Below are 19071 nucleotides of genomic sequence, written 5' to 3' on the forward strand. Positions count from 1 at the left end.
AAGTAGAAATAAAAGGTAAACTAGAAAAAAATTCAGCCCATATAACAAACCACTTCAACATTTAATAGGTGATCCCTACATGTAAGTCTTTATAAACAACAAAAATAGTAAAACGAGAGAGAGATACTTTTTTTGAATGACTAACTTAGGTTACAAAATATCATCTCAATTTTCTATAATGTGAATGTAAGAGAGAAGACTATATATAAAAAAATAAAAAAACTTAATGGCTTTAGATGTTGGTGTGTTTCTGAGAGTGACATTATAGGTAGGATGGCATTAAAGTCATTTATGTTCTTATTGGCTTTCTGTTATAACTAAAATTGAAACCTACTGCTATAGAACTGACCCTCACAACACTGAAGGCAAACCAATGACCTAATATCCCTAGCGGCCTTTTGTTCTCTAGGAAGATACTTATGTAACCCTATAGGAAGTATGAATTACCTATGTTGAGAGATGTCTACACTAAGTATACCTGAAAGCCAGAAATAACTACCATAGTTCCAAAGTGGATAATGAGGATGGTAAGCTTAATTAGATAAATTACCAGTTTTGTCTCCATGTAGAAGAAATTTCTCATGAAACAGGGTATAAGTACCCTGCTTCTGAGAGACAAGGCTACTCCCAAAGGAAGCATAGAAAGGGGTGAAGTCACTGGTAGGGCTTTCATGCTCCACAAGCAGAAACTGGCTCATGTGAAAATTGGCAAAAAGTCCTGTCTGACTGGAGAAATGAAAGATTTCTCAGGCTTGAACATGGCTGGTGGCATTATAAATCAGTATGTTACTTGGCAATGTATATCAAGAGTCACATAAACTTTCAAACCCTTTGGCAGAGTTATTTCACTTCTAGGAATCCACCATAAAGATCACTACTAGTACTACTACTAAATTACAGTTCAATCACACGATTTAGCCTTTAAAAAAAGAAATATTCAGAAACAAAAAATTGTGCTTATATCAGAAAGAAAATAGAAAAAACCATCTTCAGAAACAACAAACCCTAAAAATACAATTACTATAATGCAGTGGTTCTCAACCTTCTGGCCCTTTAAATACAGTTCCTCATGTGACCCAACCATAAAATTATTTTTGTTGCTACTTCATAACTGTAATGTTGCTACTGTTATGAATCGTAATGTAAATATCTGATATGCAGGATGGTCTTAGGCGACCCCTGTGAAAGGTCGTTCGACTGCCAAAGGGGTCGCAACCCACAGGTTGAGAACCGCTGTTATAATGTGAGACCACAAATTTTTTCATATTAATAAAATCAGAACATGTGCTGAAAGATTCAGAGCATGACAAGGATGTCCACTCTCACCATTCCTATTCAACACAGTACTGATGGTGGTGACCATTGAAATAGGCAGGAAAAAGAAATAAAAAGCCTGATGATTAAAAATAAAAAGAAGTAAAGATTTTATCTACTTGCTGACAACGTAATTGCTTATATAGGAAAACTTAAAGAATCTACAAACATCTACTAGAACTAGTAAATGAATTTAGCAAGGATGCAGGATACAAAGTTACTATAAAGATTATCTTTTTACTATTAGCAGCAAAATTTAAAAATTCCATTTACAATAGTGTTGAAAAATATAAATACATTTAATAAATTATATGCAAGACCTGCAACTGGAAACTAAAAAACATGTGGAGAGAAATGAAAGACTTAAATAAATAGAAAGGCATAATAAACTTGGGATAAAAAGACTTAATATTAGGATGATATCAACTATCCCTAAATTCACCTATAGACTCAATGAATCATAATCATAATCCCACCAGATTTTTTTTGTTTTGTTTTTTAATGAACATTGACAATCTCATTCTAAAATTTATAGTAAAACACAAATAACCTAGAATATTTGGAGTAATATTTAACAAGAACAAAGTTAATGTAGAAGACCCCCTGTCAGGGAAGACACATGGGCATGCTTCTTAAAATATTGTCAGCTGAACCCAAGGTGACTGGCAGAGCCGAGCCTTGGTTACACATCTAACCAAAATGGCCATGTGTTCTCAGCACTGACTCTTATCTTTGCAGCCCAGGTGCTGGGGAGTGGGTTTTTGAGATGTAGATCCAGCCAAGCACCTGAAATGAATAGGACTCTCCTCCCTCTGACTGGCCCCGCCCTGTGGGAGGGGCCCTGAGCTGCTCGTCCTGCCCACCAGATGGCCCCACCCAGAACTGATGTAACTTCCTGGTATTTGGGTATAAATTAAACATGTGATTCCGGTGCTGGGTCCCCTGTCTGTCCCTCCATCAGAGGGCAGAAGCCCACCCAGACCCAGCTTTTTCTATTTCTGTGTCTTGTCTCTTTCATTTCTTTCTCAACCCCAAGCGCCTCTACTCAAAGAACCGGTTCGCTCTCTTTCGGCACTGGTCGCGGGAAGAGAGAACGTACCCCCATAAGTTAAATGACTATACTATCTGACTTGAAAACTTACCTTAAAGTTACAGTAATCAAGACAGTGTGTTATTGAGAAACAGATCAATGAAACAGAACAGAGAGCCAGAAACAGGCCCACCCACTCAAGACAGTCATTTGATTTTCAACAAAGTCACCAAAGCAATGGGTAAGGCAAGTTTTGTTGTTGCTGTTTTTCAACGATGGTGCTGGAATAACAATGTTCATAATGAAGAAAGAAAATGAGCCTTGACTCCTACTTCAAGCAGACACAAAATGTAATTTCAGATGATCTAAATGTAAAAGCTAAAACCATCAAGCTTTTAGAGGAAAATACTAAATACATTCATGACCTGAGGTAGACTTAGAAAGCAGTAACAACTATTTAAAAATTGCTAAATAAAACATCATCAAAATTAAAACAAAACTTCTGCTCATAAAAAGATACCAACAAGAAAATAAAAAGGTAAGCCCGAAACTAGGACAAAATGTGAAGCACACATTCAACTGATTCCAAAAATATTTTTAACCCTTTGCACTCCGCTGTCCCCTCTCAGGGGACATCGGAATTCTAGCATATCACTCGGATGTCCCCTCTCAGGGGACATTGCAGTTTATTAGTGATTACGGGGAATTGAGTTATTTCAACGCAACTTTTTGAGACATGCATGTTTCCCTGAAGTTTTATCTTGAAATGGCACAAGAAATTAAATCAAAATATCGTAAAATTACTAAGATATATACAAGAAATGTCAGCGGGTTTTGTGTTGGATTAAACAATAAACTACATATTCCCGATGTGGGACAAAGAAAACGGAACTGCATTGTGTGTTCTAACAGGAAAACACCTGGTGGCAGGCGTCAAACCACTTATTACTGTCAAACATGCACTATCAGCCTGCAATGCATATTGGGGAGTGTTACAAAACTTATCATACTGAACAAAATTATAAACAATAAAATATTGTTTTTTTTGCAAATATACATTCCTCGATGTCACCCAATTCATATAAGTCCAATATCATTATAATACGTTACTTGGTTCCAAAACTATACTAAATAATACAAGGGTCTGTAAATGCACGTTTCCGCCGCAAAGTAGCGTCGAGTAGCTGGTAGCCAATGTCCAGAATGGTTTGGAGTGCAAAGGGTTAAAACTCCCACAACTCAATAATACAAAGACGCCCTGACCGGTTTGGCTCAGTGGCTAGAGCGTCGGCCTGCGGACTCAGGGGTCCAGGGTTCGATTCCGGTCAAGGGCATGTGCCTCAGCTGTGGGCGCATCCCCATTGGGGGATGTGCAGGAGGCGGCTGATAGATGTTTCTCTCTCATCGATGTTTCTGGCTCTCTGTCCCTCTCCCTTCCTCTCTGTAAAAAATCATTAAATATATATTAAAAATAATAATAATAATAATACAAAGAAAAACAACTCAATTGGAAAATGGCTAAATGATATGAACAGATAGTTCACAAAGGAAGATATACAAATGGCTAACAAGTACATGAGAAAGTGTTCAATGTCATCTGAGAATTGCAAATCAAACCCACCAAGAAATACTACTACACACACACTTGGATGGCTAAAATTAAAAAGACTAACATCAAGTGATGGCCAAACTACCAAGTAACCAGAACTCTAAGAATTACTGGTGGGAGTGTGAAATGGTACAACTACATTGCAGTAAAGTCTGGAAGTTAAAGAAAACGAAACATTCATCTACCTTATGACCCGGAAAATCCTGTCCTAAGTATTTTCCCAGATAAATGGAAACAAATGTCAATAACAACAGTGGAAGTGGGCAAATTTCCTTTAATAAGGGGAATAAACTGTGGCAGATTCATGGTATTGTTTATAAGAAGTTCTAGAAGAGGCAAACTAATCGCTGGCAGAGAAAAGTCAGAACATGTGGTTAGCTCTTACAGGCTGGGGTAGAGATTGTCTGGGAAGAGGTACAAGGGAACCTTCTAGGACAATGGCAATTTTTTTTAATCTTGATAGTGGTTTGGGTTACACAGATACAACTATTTATTTGCTAAAACTCAGCTAATGTCCACTTGCAATTTAACTGTGTGAATTTTACCTCAAACACACACACACACATGCACAAACACTGCTAAGAATGATAGAATTCTAGTTAATAATATGCATGCTGAAGCATTAGTTAAAGTATATTGATATCTGAAACTTTCTCTTAAAATAAAGAAAAGAATAAGATGGACTGATGGACAAATAGATGGATAGATAAGTAGAAAAACAGGCATGATAAACTATAAAATCTAGGTGTGGGTATATAGGAATTCTTTGTAAAAAAATGTTTAACTTTTGTGTATGTTTAAAATTCATAATAAAATGATGGGAGAAAAACAAGTACCACTGTTTTGATGTTTGATAAAATATTATTTTTTACTGCTTTTGTTCTATTTTCTAAGTTCTCTACAATGTGTTATATAGCCTATAATTTTAAACATTTTTTTAAAGAAAGCAAACTAATTACATTTATCAAACATCAGTTATGTCAAAATAAGTTTAAAAATCTCACTTTGAAGTCAACCAAAGTTAAAATATTCACTATTTTTAAGCCCACGGTCACTTAACTCACTAAAAACAAACTATTGTTACGTAGCAAGTCACTGTTTCTGAATTAAAATTTGTTGAACTAATCGAATGTGATAGTAAAAGTTTTTTCTTTTAATGCCTTACCCCACTTCCCACCCCCATATCATTCTGTGTTAATGTATGCTCTTTAAAAGTACATCATTTCTTAGAGTCTGTAATAACCAAGCTGGGCAATATTTCTTAAGAAATCTGAATGTTGGCTGTTTACTTTCAAAAGGGCTTTATCTTTAGATAAGCATGAGCTTTAAGCCAGGTGCTAGTCATTTGTGTCTTGTTAATTTCCAAAACAAACAGAGAGAGTGCCATGCAATTTCCATTACACACACTTCCCCATTAGTACCAGGGTTTATTGGCTTGACACTGCTCCAGGAATAATGGTTTCATTCCTCACTGAAATAAAATAATGTGCCACATAACTCAGAAATGCGGAACTTCTGAAAAATGTTGTCATGTTAAACATGGTCATATATTTAAAGTCCCCATTATACCAAAACAAAGGCCATTTGCTGTAGAGAACTTATACTGGGCATGGAGAATTCTCACATGGGGCTCAGACTTACCTCATGGCTATGTTATACGACTCCGGATGAATACAAGTTTGGTCCAAAGGATCTGGCTTCAGTACAACATTCGCTGCGGTTTTGCTCTTCTTCTTGCCCGGCTTCTCACTTGTGACCTCAACACCTGCTGGAGATGTCACGGCAACTCTCTGACTTGAGCCTGCAGATTCAGTGTGCTGACTACTGTAAGCATTTGAAACAAGGGGTGGGGGACACGGTGAGGGTTGGGTAGAAAAGAAAAGAAGCTCTCATTAAAAATGTGCTTATTTCTCTGCCATACACAAACAGCAACCAGATTCTGACCATTCACTTCACAGAAATTACCACTTATTTGTTTAAACACTGTCAAAAGGATTTTCTGTTACTTAAAGCCAAAAACATTCTTAACTAATTCAGCCTGCATAACTGGCATTCTAGAAGAGAAAAGAGAATGGAGAGAAATAAATAAGAAGGAGGGAAAGAAGGAAAAGATGATTTTCGAGAGCAGAGGAAAAATATAAATTCTCAAATTAAAAGAACCTACTGAGTACAAAATAGGATAAATTGAAAAAAGACTCATATTTGACACAGTATAGAGAAGCTTTAGAATATGATTTTATAAATCAAAAGAGAAAAATAAAACAGATTTCTTCAATAGGAACTAGAATCTGACCGGTATCAAATTTCTCACTGACAAACAGAAGAAGCCAGAACACAATGGTGCAATAGCTTAAGTTTTAAGAGAAAATAATTTTGAATCTAGAATCATATACCCAGCCAAACTAGAATTTATTTAAAATCATTTTCAGACATCTAAGAAATAAAGTGTAACCCACATAATATTTCCTCTCTGAAAAGAATTCCAGCAAAATTCCATAAAAAAAAAATGTTAATGTGGGCTACAAGAAACAATAAGAACAAAAACCATATAAACTTACTAAGTTAGATAATTTCTCATGAGTAACATACAAAAGGACAGTCTGAAACTAAAATCCCAGGTCATCTCACCCCAGGATGTAGAGGAAAAGTAGAAGGTTGGGAAAGACCCTAAGGTTCTGGTTTTCTTCAGAAGGACAGAGATACCAGAGGTCAGTCCAAATTAACTTCAAATACAATCCCCAGAAGAATAAAATATATTCAACATGAAATCACTGAGGGGAGATAAAAAATGAGGTGGAAAACAAGGAGAAAACTTGTTAAGTGGGAAATCCGATGAACAGCATGAAAGGAAAAGAATAAGAAAAAGCATGATGAAGAGAAAATAGAGGATGGAAAATTAAGTCCAAACAAAACAATAAATACAATACATTTGATTACATTAATAAATGATTGAGCAAAACCATCAAATATATTTGTTTACATGAGTTACAGAAATTAATTGCCAGTAAAATTTGAAAGTATATTAAGCATGTTCCAAAAGGCAAATATAGCAACATAGACAGCAAACAAAATAGATTTCCAAGCAAAAAATATTCAATGAGATAGAAAATTCCATTCTGAATAAAGGTATAACCTATCAGGAAGATACAACAGCCTGATCAACATAGCTCAGTGGTTGAGCATCGATCTATGAACCAGGAGATCACATGTCCGGGTCGCGGGCTCAATCCCCAGTGTGGGGTGTGCAGGCGGCAGCCAATCAATGATTCTCTCTCATCTTTGATGTTTTTATCTCTCTCTCTCCCTTCCTCTCTGAAATCAATAAAAAAAATATATATATATATTTTTAAAAGATACAACAGTCATGAATCTTCAAGTACTTCATAATTAGTTGAAAAAATGGAAAGTTTTAAAACAAATGTTCACCAACCGGACACTGATTAAACTACAGCCCATCCATAAATTAAATACTATGCAGACATTATTAAAAAATGATATAAATCTATAAGTAATATTTGGAAAGAGGTCCAAGATATATTACTGAAACAAATAAAGCAAGTTTCAAGTAGTTGTATAGAATGATCTCTTCTATATGCATTTTAAAATAACACACATATATATAAGCTGATATAAATAAAATTTTATTTCTAGAAAGCATTATAAGAAACTATTTTAAAATAAGAGATTGCCCTTTACATTTTCTTCTATTTTTACTGTATGAATTTTCTAACCAAGTGTTCAAAAAACATAAACTAAGAAACATGTGATTATTTTATCCTCTTTTTGTTTTTTTCCCATTTCTGGCTTCTAGGTTTTGTGGTCTACTTAGAAAGAACTTCCACCACTCCAATGTTCTGCATAATTTACGCATGTTTGTTTCTGGTACGTTTACAGTTTCATTTTTTCCATTTAAGTCTAGGATCCAACTGGAATTTATCTGGATATAGGGTATGAGGTGGAACGACTTTCCCCCACACATACCAAATTCCTGCCAGTTGCTGTAAAACCATTTATTTGATAATTAATCATTTTACCCACTATTTGAAACATCACCTTTATTATAAACTAAATTGCATGTGTATGTTGTGGATTTCAGACTCTATTCTGGTCTATGTATTTCTACAACAAAAACAAATTGTTTAGTTAGTACAGATTTACATTGTATTGTACTATCCACTGGGGCTGGTTTTCCCTTAGTCTTTTCCAAAATAAAGATTATTTGTCCATATTACTTTTGTTATAATTTTGCCAAAGAAAAAAAATAAATGAACCAGGTGGTCCCAAGGTAAAAAATACATAAAAGCTATTATTTCATAAATTATGCTAAGAAGTTTACCCAATTTCTTTGTTTTTATGTTAACAGAATTAGAAAGTAAAAATTAGCTCTTTATCAACAGAACAGATAATTAATGCTTTGGTCAGTTTTCAGAGATAGAGGGAATGAGGAAGTCTAACCATGCTCAGACAACAGCTGCCAATATGAACTGGCCATTGTGAAGTCCTCTTTGTCACTTCACCTTGTACCAGTCCTTCCCACTTAGGATGCTCCAGTCACACTGGCCTGAGTTTCCTGAATACACCAACACTGGGCCCGCCTTGTGCACGTACTATTTACTTTTCCTTGTATGGCTGGCTCCTAGCTTCTTAATTTCCTGCTTTTTAAATTTTTTTGTTGTTAATTCTCAAAGGAGGATATTTTTCCATTGCTTTTCAAAGACAGTGGGAAAGAGAGAGAGAGAGAGAGAGAGAGAGAGAGAGAGAGAGAGAGAGAGAAAAGCATTGATGTGAGAGAGAGACATCAACTGGTTGCCTCCCGCATGTGACCCCAACCGGGAGCAGAGAGCCAACCAAGGTATGTGCCCTTGACCAGGAATCAAACCAAGAAAGACCCTTTCATGTACAGGCCGATGCTCTAACCACTGAATATACCAGCCAGGACATGGCTCCTTAATTTTATTCAAAATTTGGCTCATATAACTTTTCAATGAATAACTCATATAAAGCAGTTGTACTGCTTCCCAAGATAATGTTGTATCTCTCTAATTTTTATAACACTTATTATAGCTGATATTGTTTTTCTAGTTTATTTATTGTCTGTCTCACATATTAAAATTTAACTCCATAAAAACAGGGAATTTGTTTATTTTTTCACTGCTGTATTCCCAGTGCCTAGCAAACATTAGATAGTCAACACATGTTGAGTGAAGAAATAAACAGACACTTAGAATTCATGCCAGTGAGTAGGATGGGTAACAGTAAGGAAGGAGGTTGATAAAAAAAGTCAAAAGTGTACACGTTAGCCCGGCTGGCGTGGCTCAGTGGTTGAGCGTCGACCTATGAACCAGGAGGTCACAGGTTTAATTCCCAGTCAGGGCACATGTCTGGGTTGTGGGCTTGATGCCCCATGTGGGGCGTGCAGGAGGCGACCAATCAATGATTCTCTCTCATCATTGATATTTCTCTCTCGCTCCCTTCCTCTCTGATATCAATAAAATATATATATATTTTTAAAGTGTACACATTAATAATCACCTGCACAATTTTCGAATATAATCCTGGTTAATTCTGATGAAGCCAGCACACTGCTGAAAAGATTTTGGCCCCAGTCCTTTCACTTTCTTCAGCTGTTCTCGGTTGATGAAGGGCCCATTTTTCTCTCGCCATTCAATAATATTTTTGGCTCGGTTGGCATTGAGTCCTGCAATATGCCTAGAAAAATAAACAAAATGAGAAATAATAGTTCCAAGAGTACTGAAGGAAAAGCTCTCATCTAAAAAGACAATGATATAAAACATTTATATCATTAAAAAATTGCAATTGATTACATATTATCATATGTCTCTAAGTTTAATTAATAAAAAAAGGGAATTAAACTGAAAGACAGAGGAAAAAAAGAGTTGTCCAAGAGGAGGGAAGATGAACAGAATGCAAAACAATGACAAAACTAGTAGAACCATAAAGATGCTGGTACACTGGTTAACACCCGTGCAAGAAAGTAGACTGTTCCCCACAGTATTTCTACAGTATTCACATTCCTTATCTTTCTGAGTCAAGTTGCAATTTTGCCTCTTCCTGTTTAGCCTACAAGATGAGGTAACAGCAGAAGTTATAATAGCTACACTTGCATTTACTACACTATTTTTTTCAGCCTGTTCTCATTTATGTAAAAGACTTGAACTATAGAAAGGTGCTTATCCATGAATATCATGGTTATTATGAAAACTATATAATTAGGTAGTTTGCTTCATGTTAACTAAACGATTATTATTCAAGAGAATCTTAATTCTATTATAGAATTCCAAATGTGGAATTATAAATGCTTATAGCTATGGCAGAAAGGCAACACCTCAAAATGGAAGGGGTATCTTCTGCTCTATCCGTTTCAAAGGAAAAGGGTCCAGATCTTTTCCAGAGTCCAGCATTTTGTGCTGCTTCAGAAGGCTTGTGTAACAAATGCAAACTATGAAAAACGCAGCTCTTCCATAACCCCAGAAAAAAAAAGACAAAGTATATAAGATGTGATTATAGTGCCATGAAGATTTGATATGTTACTTGTGGAATCAAGGTAAAAATATGGTAACATAGCTTGAACCCTCAGAATTTATCCTTTGGTTCCTGCCAACTTTGACAGATGTATGCAAGAGACTAAACTAGTGAAAAATATCTACTCTCGTGTGGTGAGAAACAGGTCCTTTCCATGTTAACCTTATTTAAATTCTATTAGCAAAACTATTGCGCTCAATGGCAACCATATGCTCTTCGCTTTAGATTTGCAGTATTAAAATGATAATGGGAATTGTCACAATTCTTTTCTTAAATGATGTCTTCCCTTCTGACTGATTACCTAAAGCAATGTATGAACACACAGATTTTCTATACTTGACAACTTTACACATGTGTCCCCTTGGTCTAACTGGATAGCCAGTTAAACTCAAGATTCTGTGATCTTCATCCACAGATTTCTTGTCTCACCTTAACAAAACTTCTGAACAGATGTTAATATCGACTCCCACAAAGCTGACACATTCTTCTACAACACTGTCCAGTGTTGCCTTGAGTAAAGTCTGGGATACATCGTGCTGAAAAGACACAAATCAAGTATCAGTTGAAAATAAAATACATGAAATTCTTGGACTGTTCCATTACTTTGCCTGTACAGCTGGCTAACACACAGCATAGTAAATTTCATTTCTTTTAAACACACTGTTAGCAGAGGTAATTAAGCTGAACTTAAGGAATCTGTGTTTTCTTTCTCTCTAAATTACTCATACACTTCCCTCAAATATAACAGCACCAGCATTTATCCCTTTTCCAAAATTCTGCTAAGAGCAGTGGCTCTCAAACGTTAGCATGCCATCAAAATCACCTGCAGGGGGCTTGTTACAACACAGGTTGCTGAGCCCGACATCCAGAGTTTTTGATTTAGTAGGTCTAGGGCAGCGGTTCTCAACCTGTGGGTCGTGACCCCTTTGGGAGTTGAACGACCCTTTCACAGGGGTCGCCTAAGACCATCGGAAAACACATATATAATTACATATTGTTTTTGTGATTAATCACTATGCTTTAATTACGTTCAATTTGTAACAATGAAAATACATCCTGCATATCAGATATTTACATTACGATTCATAACAATAGCAAAATTACAGTTGTGAAGTAGCAACGAAAATAATTTTATGGTTGGGGGTCACCACAACATGAGGAACTGTATTAAAGAGTCACGGCATTAGGAAGGTTGAGAACCACTGGTCTAGGGTGTAGCCTGAGAATTTGCATCCTAACAAGCTGGCTCCAGGAGCTTACTTTGCGACACACTATCATTCACTTTCTGCTTTGCAGTGTTATCTTCACTTGCATGTGTACTCCCTTAGTTCTTCTTATAACTATAATAGGAAGCAGTACTCTAATACTAAGAGTTTGACAGTAATTCAAACTCTCATGTTTCAACAAATGGAATATTGCTTATAAGAAGCACCATTATTTTATGTACCACTAAGAAAAAACTCTACTACTTAACAAAGATGCAATGCTTTCCTATTCATTCCAATTTTTATTTTTTAAATATTAGAAGAGCTCTTTTAGACTTATTTAGAAAGCTTTATGACCATATATCATGCATATATAAAAAGTATATCAACAATCTAAGCTGGTTAAGGTAATTCTAAAATTTCTTCACATTCAACTCTTCTGAATCACGTCTTTACTCAGAGATATCCAAGTTTTCCACACAATATTTTCCTTTATGTTACCAAGAGCCTTGATAATGTAGCATTTCTTTTTTTTTTTTTAATATATTTTATTGATTTTTTACAGAGAGGAAAGGAGAGAGATAGAGAGTTAGAAACATCGATGAGAGAGAAACATCGACCAGCTGCCTCCTGCACATCTCCTACTGGGGATGTGCCCGCAACCCAGGTACATGCCCTTGACCGGAATCGAACCTGGGACCTTTCAGTCCGCAGGCCGACACTCTACCCACTGAGCCAAACCGGTTTCGGCATGTAGCATTTCTTAAAAGAAAAATATTCTATAGTATCTGGGATTTTCTTTCAAGCTTCAGGTGTTCATTCTATAAGCTTTGATGATAGTCCCACCCTTTTAAAAAATTTTTAAAGATTTTTTTTTTGAGAGAGAAAAACATTATGAAGTTTCTTAAATGCTTTATTGTTAGATGGTTTATTGACTAAAACAGTGAATTTCAAAAGTCACGTCTCCAGGATTAACAATCAAGTTCACAGAGAAAATACAGCACTATTTGTTGTAGGGCCCACGGCAACCGTCGGACACCACTAAATGGAAGATGCATCCTGATTTCAAAGATGTGAACGTGCAAGAAAATGTGCATCTCAGAAGCGATGAAGTGCAGTATTTGAAAGTACATATTTGTTGACAAATTGAAGCCAGATTACTACAATGAATAGTTCTTAATATACTTGCTGTTATTCATAATTCTAAAATTGAAGATCCCCCTATTGCTCCCAGATAAGAAACTGGGAGTTAGCATCCTTGTCTTTTTCCAGATATCTCAAGGAAACAAGGAGAGGCTTGACAACCTCAAACTCTCAGGAAGACAATATAGCAAACAGGGTGCCCAGGTATTGTGATTACATCATCACTTAGTAAGCGCAGAAGTTTTTGTTCCGAAGACTGAAGGGTGCAGGACTACTTTGTGTTGCAGAAATAACCTAGTTGGTAACTATCCAGGCCACAGGTAAAATACTTTATTTTAAAAATCTAATAAGCAAACGTAATTATGAAAAAGGTCATAAAGAAAAAGCCAAGACCTCACTGAGAATCTGATCATTCTTGAGCTACAGCTTTTAAGAAGCTGGATGGTCTTTTCTTTATCTAAATATATGAGAAACAGCAAAATGAAAAGGGGACTTAAAAACAAAAGTGAGGGCAAGGGACAATGTAAAGGCAAGGACAATGACAGCAACAAGAAAAACTATCCGAGGAAAGAGACAAAACTAAACAAACAGGAAAAACGAAGAGTAATGGTTGGGAGCCAATAGGATAAAGACAAACAATTCCACATACTTCAAAGCACACGACATGCTTGAGATTCCTAAATGAGGAGCAGTACCTGTAGCAGACAATCTTGGGTGCCTATCTCACCTCTATAGCCTCTAACCCCTTCTCCTTCCATTCAGAAGCCTGATTGTGTTTCCGGCATCCACCCCACCTCAGAGAGGCCATGTGCTTTGGGAAAGCTGGCCCCATCTCCAGCAGATGATAATGACTGGTTAAAACCAGTGGTTTTCAAATTGAGGGTTGTGACCAATTAGTGGGTCATAAAGTTAATTTGGTGGCTTGCCACCAGCATAAAAAAAAAAATCAGAAAGAAATAGAATAGACCACATAGAGCATGTAGTATATATCCTTAACATGGAAGGAACAGCACAATAAATAATGCAGTCTACTGAGGCTATCATCTGAGAGGAATACATACATGAACCAGGAACATGTGTTTTGTTCACTGATATCTCATTTGATTTTCTGGTAAATGATGGTTATTCTGATCCCTGATTGATGGAGAGGCTAAAGGGCACATTTCAGAGTTATGAAGCAAGGTATCAAAAATAAGTATGAGAAGTTTACCATCTTTGGTAAAATGCTGATTCTTTCAATCAAGTGTAGTTACAAACTTTCAGTATATTTTGTGGAATGTATTGAGCATAACATTTTTCAATTTCAATTATTAGAAATTGTAATATTATAACTGAGTTAATACAAGTTGTCCTTAAAGTAAATCAATTTAAACTTTGAAGGCAAAAAAAAATGAAGTAAGCTAAACTACCAGATTTGGAAGTGTCAATAATGACAGACAAAATCGAGGGGAAAATGTTGACTCCAATCAGCAACCTTTCACTTGACTTGAGCCACATTTAAAATAAGCATGACATTAAAAATGATTTTACGAATATAAAAAGCAATAAAAATGAAAGACCCCAGACGTATTACTGATCATAATGTCCTTCTAGATGTCAATCTAAAACCTTCAAAATTAAGAACCAAATAAAAACACTTGGAACATCCATACCAGAATGACTAAAATGAAAAAAGATGAAGAATACCAAGTATTGGTAAGAATGTGAAGAAACTGGAATGCTCAAAATATCAACATGATAAATGAATTTTAGTCAGATTTGCAAGGCAGTTAAATGGAGGATTTATCTTGTATGGTAAAATACAACAACATAAAATCGAATCAGATATATTTGAAATGCATCATTATTCAATATAAATTACATTAGATAAACTGTAGAGAAATAAAAAATGAACAAATTCCCAGAAATTGTCAAAACCAACTCAAGAAGAAATAAGAAAATCTGAACAGACCTATAACAAGTAAAGAGGTTCATCAGTAATCAAAAATCTCCCAACCAAGAAAAGTATAGGATGAGAGACTTTCATTGATAAATTCTACCAAACATTTAAAGAAGAATTAACACTAATTCTTCTCAAACTCTTCCAGGAAATAAAAGGGCAGGCAACACTTCCTAACTCACTCTATGAGGCCAGTATAACCCTGATATCAAAGCCAGACAAAGATGCCAGAAACAGACACACACACACACACACAAACAAACACACACACACACACACACACACACACACACACACACACACACACACACAAGACCAATATTCCTTATGAATATAGGTGCAAAAATCTTCAACAAAATACTAGTAAACCAAATCCAACAGCATATTAAAAGGATTAAACACAATGACATACATATTATGCATTCGGTATATGTGAACTCAAGAACCAGATACACCCTTTTTTCCACTAAAAAAACAATCTCTCCTGGCATTTTTAAACTTCTAATTGTGCAATAACCTCAAATTTACAAAAAACAAACAAACAACACCTTAAAGAACAGTAAAAGTATTTCCTTATAGCCTCATTCAAATAAATACTTCAGTGTGTATTTCCAAATACCAAGCACATTGTCTTACATAACACTGTATAATAATTAAAATCAGTAAGTTATCATTGATACATTACCTAATGCATATTCTTTACTCAAGTTTCATCAACTGTCCCAATTCTACTATATAGCATTTCCTTCCCAGTCCAGAATTCATCCATGATCACACACAGCATTTAATTATCTTGTCCTTTTATACTCTGTGCTCGGCAGCTCTCAAGAGGTTTCCCAGTGATCCCCAACTCCTGGCACTCCTGCACTTGCGTAATCCTCCTGGCTCCTTGCACCTGGAATTCACTAACGATTCTTGTCTCTATCAATTATCACTAAGATTATTTTACATTCAAATGTCAAGTTGGGTGAAAAAGTAGTTTCAATCTTGACTCAATCACAATGTAAAAGAATAAGCTTAATAGTGTATTGTAGCCGAAACCAGTTTGGCTCAGTGGATAGAGCGTCGGCCTGCGGACTGAAAGGTCCTGGGTTCGATTCCGGTCAAGGGCATGGACGTTGGTTGCGGGCACACCCCCAGTAGGAGATGTGCAGGGGGCAGCTAGTTGATGTTTCTCTCTCATTGATGCTTCTAACTCTCTATCCCTCTCTCTTCCTCTCTGCAAAAAATCAATAAAATATATTTTTTAAAAAAATAGTGTATTGTATGTGCTCAGTGTCCTCATGTGTTCTAGACTGGGACATTTGTGTGTAGCTTATACCTATACTTCCAATTAAATCTTTCCTAATTCTTGTAAAAACCTTGTATTTAAATATAAATAAAATAGTATTTAGTTTTACCACAGATAAAGAATAAGTATTTTCAGAAGTTTTGTTTGACTTATATTTAATTGTATAAAGACATATACACTTATACAGAAATATTTATGTGATACATATAGCCATGGTATGAAATGTATTTTCTTTTTATTTTATTTATTTTCTTTATTGATTAAGGTATTACATGTGTCCTTATCTCCCCCCCTCCCCATTCATGCCCTCACCCCGCTGGTGTGTGTGTCCATTGGTTATGCTTATATGCATGCATACAAGTCCTTTGGTTGATCTCTTCCCCTTACCCCCATCCTCCCCTACCTTCCCTCTGAGGTTTGATGGTCTGATTGATGCTTTTCTGTCTCTGGATCTCTTTTTGTTCATCAGTTTATGTTGTTCATTTTATTCCATGTGATATTTATCTTAATCTGACTGGCTTATTTCGCTTAGCATAATGCTCTCCAGTTCCATTCATGCTGTTGCAAATGGTGAAATTTCCTTCCTTTTTACTGCAGCGTAGTATTCCATTGTGTAGATGTACCACAGTTTTTTAATCCACTCATCTGCTGATGGGCACTCAGGTTGTTTCCAAATCTTAGCTATGGTGAATTGTGCTGCTATGAACCTAGGGGTCCATATATCCTTTCTGATTGCTGTTTCTAGTTTCTTGGGATATATTCCTACAAGTGGGATCACTGGGTCAAATGGGAGTTCCATTTTTAGTTTTTTGAGGAAACTCCATACTGTTCTCCACAGTGGCTGCATCACTCTGCATTCTCACCTGCAGTGCACAAGGGTTCCTTTTTCTCCACATCCTCACCAGCACTTATCATTTGTAAATTTGTTGATGATAGCCATTCTGACAGGTGTGAGATGGTACCACATTATCATTTTGATTTGCATCTCTTGGATGATTAGTGACTTTGAGCATGTTTTCATATGTCTCTTGGCCTTCCTTATGTCCTCTTTCGAAAAGTATCTATTTAGTTCTGTTGCCCATTTTTTGATTGGGTTGTTTATCTTCCTTTTGTTAAGTTGTATGAGTTCCCTGTAAATGTTGGAGATTAAACCCTTATTGGTGATAACATTGGCAAATATGTTCTCCCATGCTTTCTTGTTCTTTTGTTGATGGTTTCTTTTGCTGTACAGAAGCTTTTTATTTTGATGTAGTCCCATTTGTTTATTTTTTCTTTAGCTTCCATTGCCCTAGGAGCTGTAATGGTGAAGATATTGCTTCGGCATATGTCTGAGATCTTGCTGCCAGTGGATTCCGCTAATATTTTTATGGTTTCCCAGCTTATGTTTAAGTCCTTTATCCATTTTGAGTTTATTTTTGTGTATGGTATAAGTTGGTGGTCTAGTTTCATTTGTTTTTGCATGTATCTGTCCAATTTTTCCAACACCATTTATTGAAGAGACTGTCTTGACTCCATTGTATGTTCTTGCCTCCTTTGTCAAATATTAATTGAGCATAGTGGTTTGGGGTCGATTTCTGGGTTCTCTATTCTATTCCATTGGTCTATATGTCTATTCTTGTGCCAGTCCCAGGCAGTTTTGAGAACAATGGCTTTGTAATACAGCCTGATATCTGGTATTGAGATCCCTCCTACTTTGTTCTTCTTTCTCAGGATGGCTGCAGCTACTTGGGGTCTTTTTTTATTCCAGATGAATTTTTGGAGAGTTCGTTCTAGGTCTTTGAAGTATGCCGTTGGTATTTTAATGGGGAGCACACTGAATCTATAGATTGCTTTGGAAGTCAGCATTACCCTAATACCAAAACCAGATAAAGACAACACAATAAAAAAGAATTACAGGCCAATATCCCTCATGAACATAGATGCCAAAATCCTCAACAAAATTCTAGCAAATCGGATCCAGCACTACATCAGAAAGATCATACACAATGACCAAGTAGGATTTATCCTGGGGGATGCAAGGATGGTACAATATCTGCAAATCAATAAACATGATACATCATATAAACAAATTAAGAGATAAAATCACATAGTCATATCAATTGATACAGAAAAAGCATTTGACAAAATCCAACACACTTTCTTGATAAAAATGCTCAGCAAGGTGGGAATAGAAGGATCATACCTCAATATAATAAAAGCTTTATATGACAAACCTACAGCCAACATCATACTCAATGGGCAAAAACTAAAATCATTTCACCTAATAAAGGAATGAGACAGGGATGTCCACTTTCACCACTCCTGATCAACATAGTTCTGGAAGTGCTAGCCATAGCAATTAGACAAGAAGAAGAAATAAAAGGTATCCAAATTGGTAAAGATGTAAAACTGTCATTATTTGCAGATGACATGATACTGTACATAGGAAACCCTAAAGACTACATCAAAAAATTATTAGACTTAATAAATGAATTTGGTAATGTAGCAGGATACAAAATTAATGCCAAGAAATGTATGGCATTTTTATACACCAATAGTGAACTTACAGAAAGAGAGATTAAAAAAACAATCCCACTTACCATTGCACCAAAAACAATTAAGATACCTAGGAATAAACTTAATAAGGAGGTAAAAGACCTGTACTTGGAAAACTAAAGGACACTGAAAAAAGAGATAAAGGAAGATATAAACAGATGGAAGAACATACCGTGTTCATGGATTGGTAGAATCAACATCATTAAAATGTCCATGCTACCCAAAGCAATCTATAGATTCAATGAAATGGATTTTCTTCCTACTGTGTGTCATGATGACAAATGATGAAAAATAATAATCTTAGCCAATCATGGTGGTCCATTCCATTTATTCACATGCGGTAAATGAAAGGTGTAAATCTGCTGGGGGCTTCAGAGGGACTTCACTGCTCGTAAATACAAACCTCTCTATGAAGAGCTGGTTTTTTCTTCTTTTCATTCAAGTATGACTCCTTGAACTAGG

General features: G+C 35.9%; 1 protein-coding gene across 2 annotated transcripts in view; it reads right to left on the minus strand.

Annotated features, from left to right (window-relative positions):
- SRBD1 (S1 RNA binding domain 1) overlaps nucleotides 1–19071 on the minus strand; it is a 169337-nt gene that overhangs the window by 22307 nt on the left and 127959 nt on the right. Inside the window, exons 17-19 of one of the 2 annotated variants that reach the window (XM_070429136.1) lie at nucleotides 10926–11032; nucleotides 9486–9662; nucleotides 5595–5774 (exon numbers count right to left, since the gene is read on the minus strand). In XM_070429136.1, the coding sequence (XP_070285237.1) occupies nucleotides 5595–5774; nucleotides 9486–9662; nucleotides 10926–11032 (464 nt within the window). Of the gene's footprint in view, nucleotides 1–5594; nucleotides 5778–9485; nucleotides 9663–10925; nucleotides 11033–19071 lie in introns of both variants that reach the window. The other variant, XM_070429135.1, reaches the window with a different exon arrangement.

The sequence above is a fragment of the Myotis yumanensis genome, unplaced genomic scaffold (genome assembly GCF_028538775.1).
Source record: "Myotis yumanensis isolate MYYU_CA2020_CCGP unplaced genomic scaffold, mMyoYum1.0.hap1 SCAF_11, whole genome shotgun sequence".
NCBI classification, from domain to species: Eukaryota; Metazoa; Chordata; class Mammalia; order Chiroptera; family Vespertilionidae; genus Myotis; species Myotis yumanensis.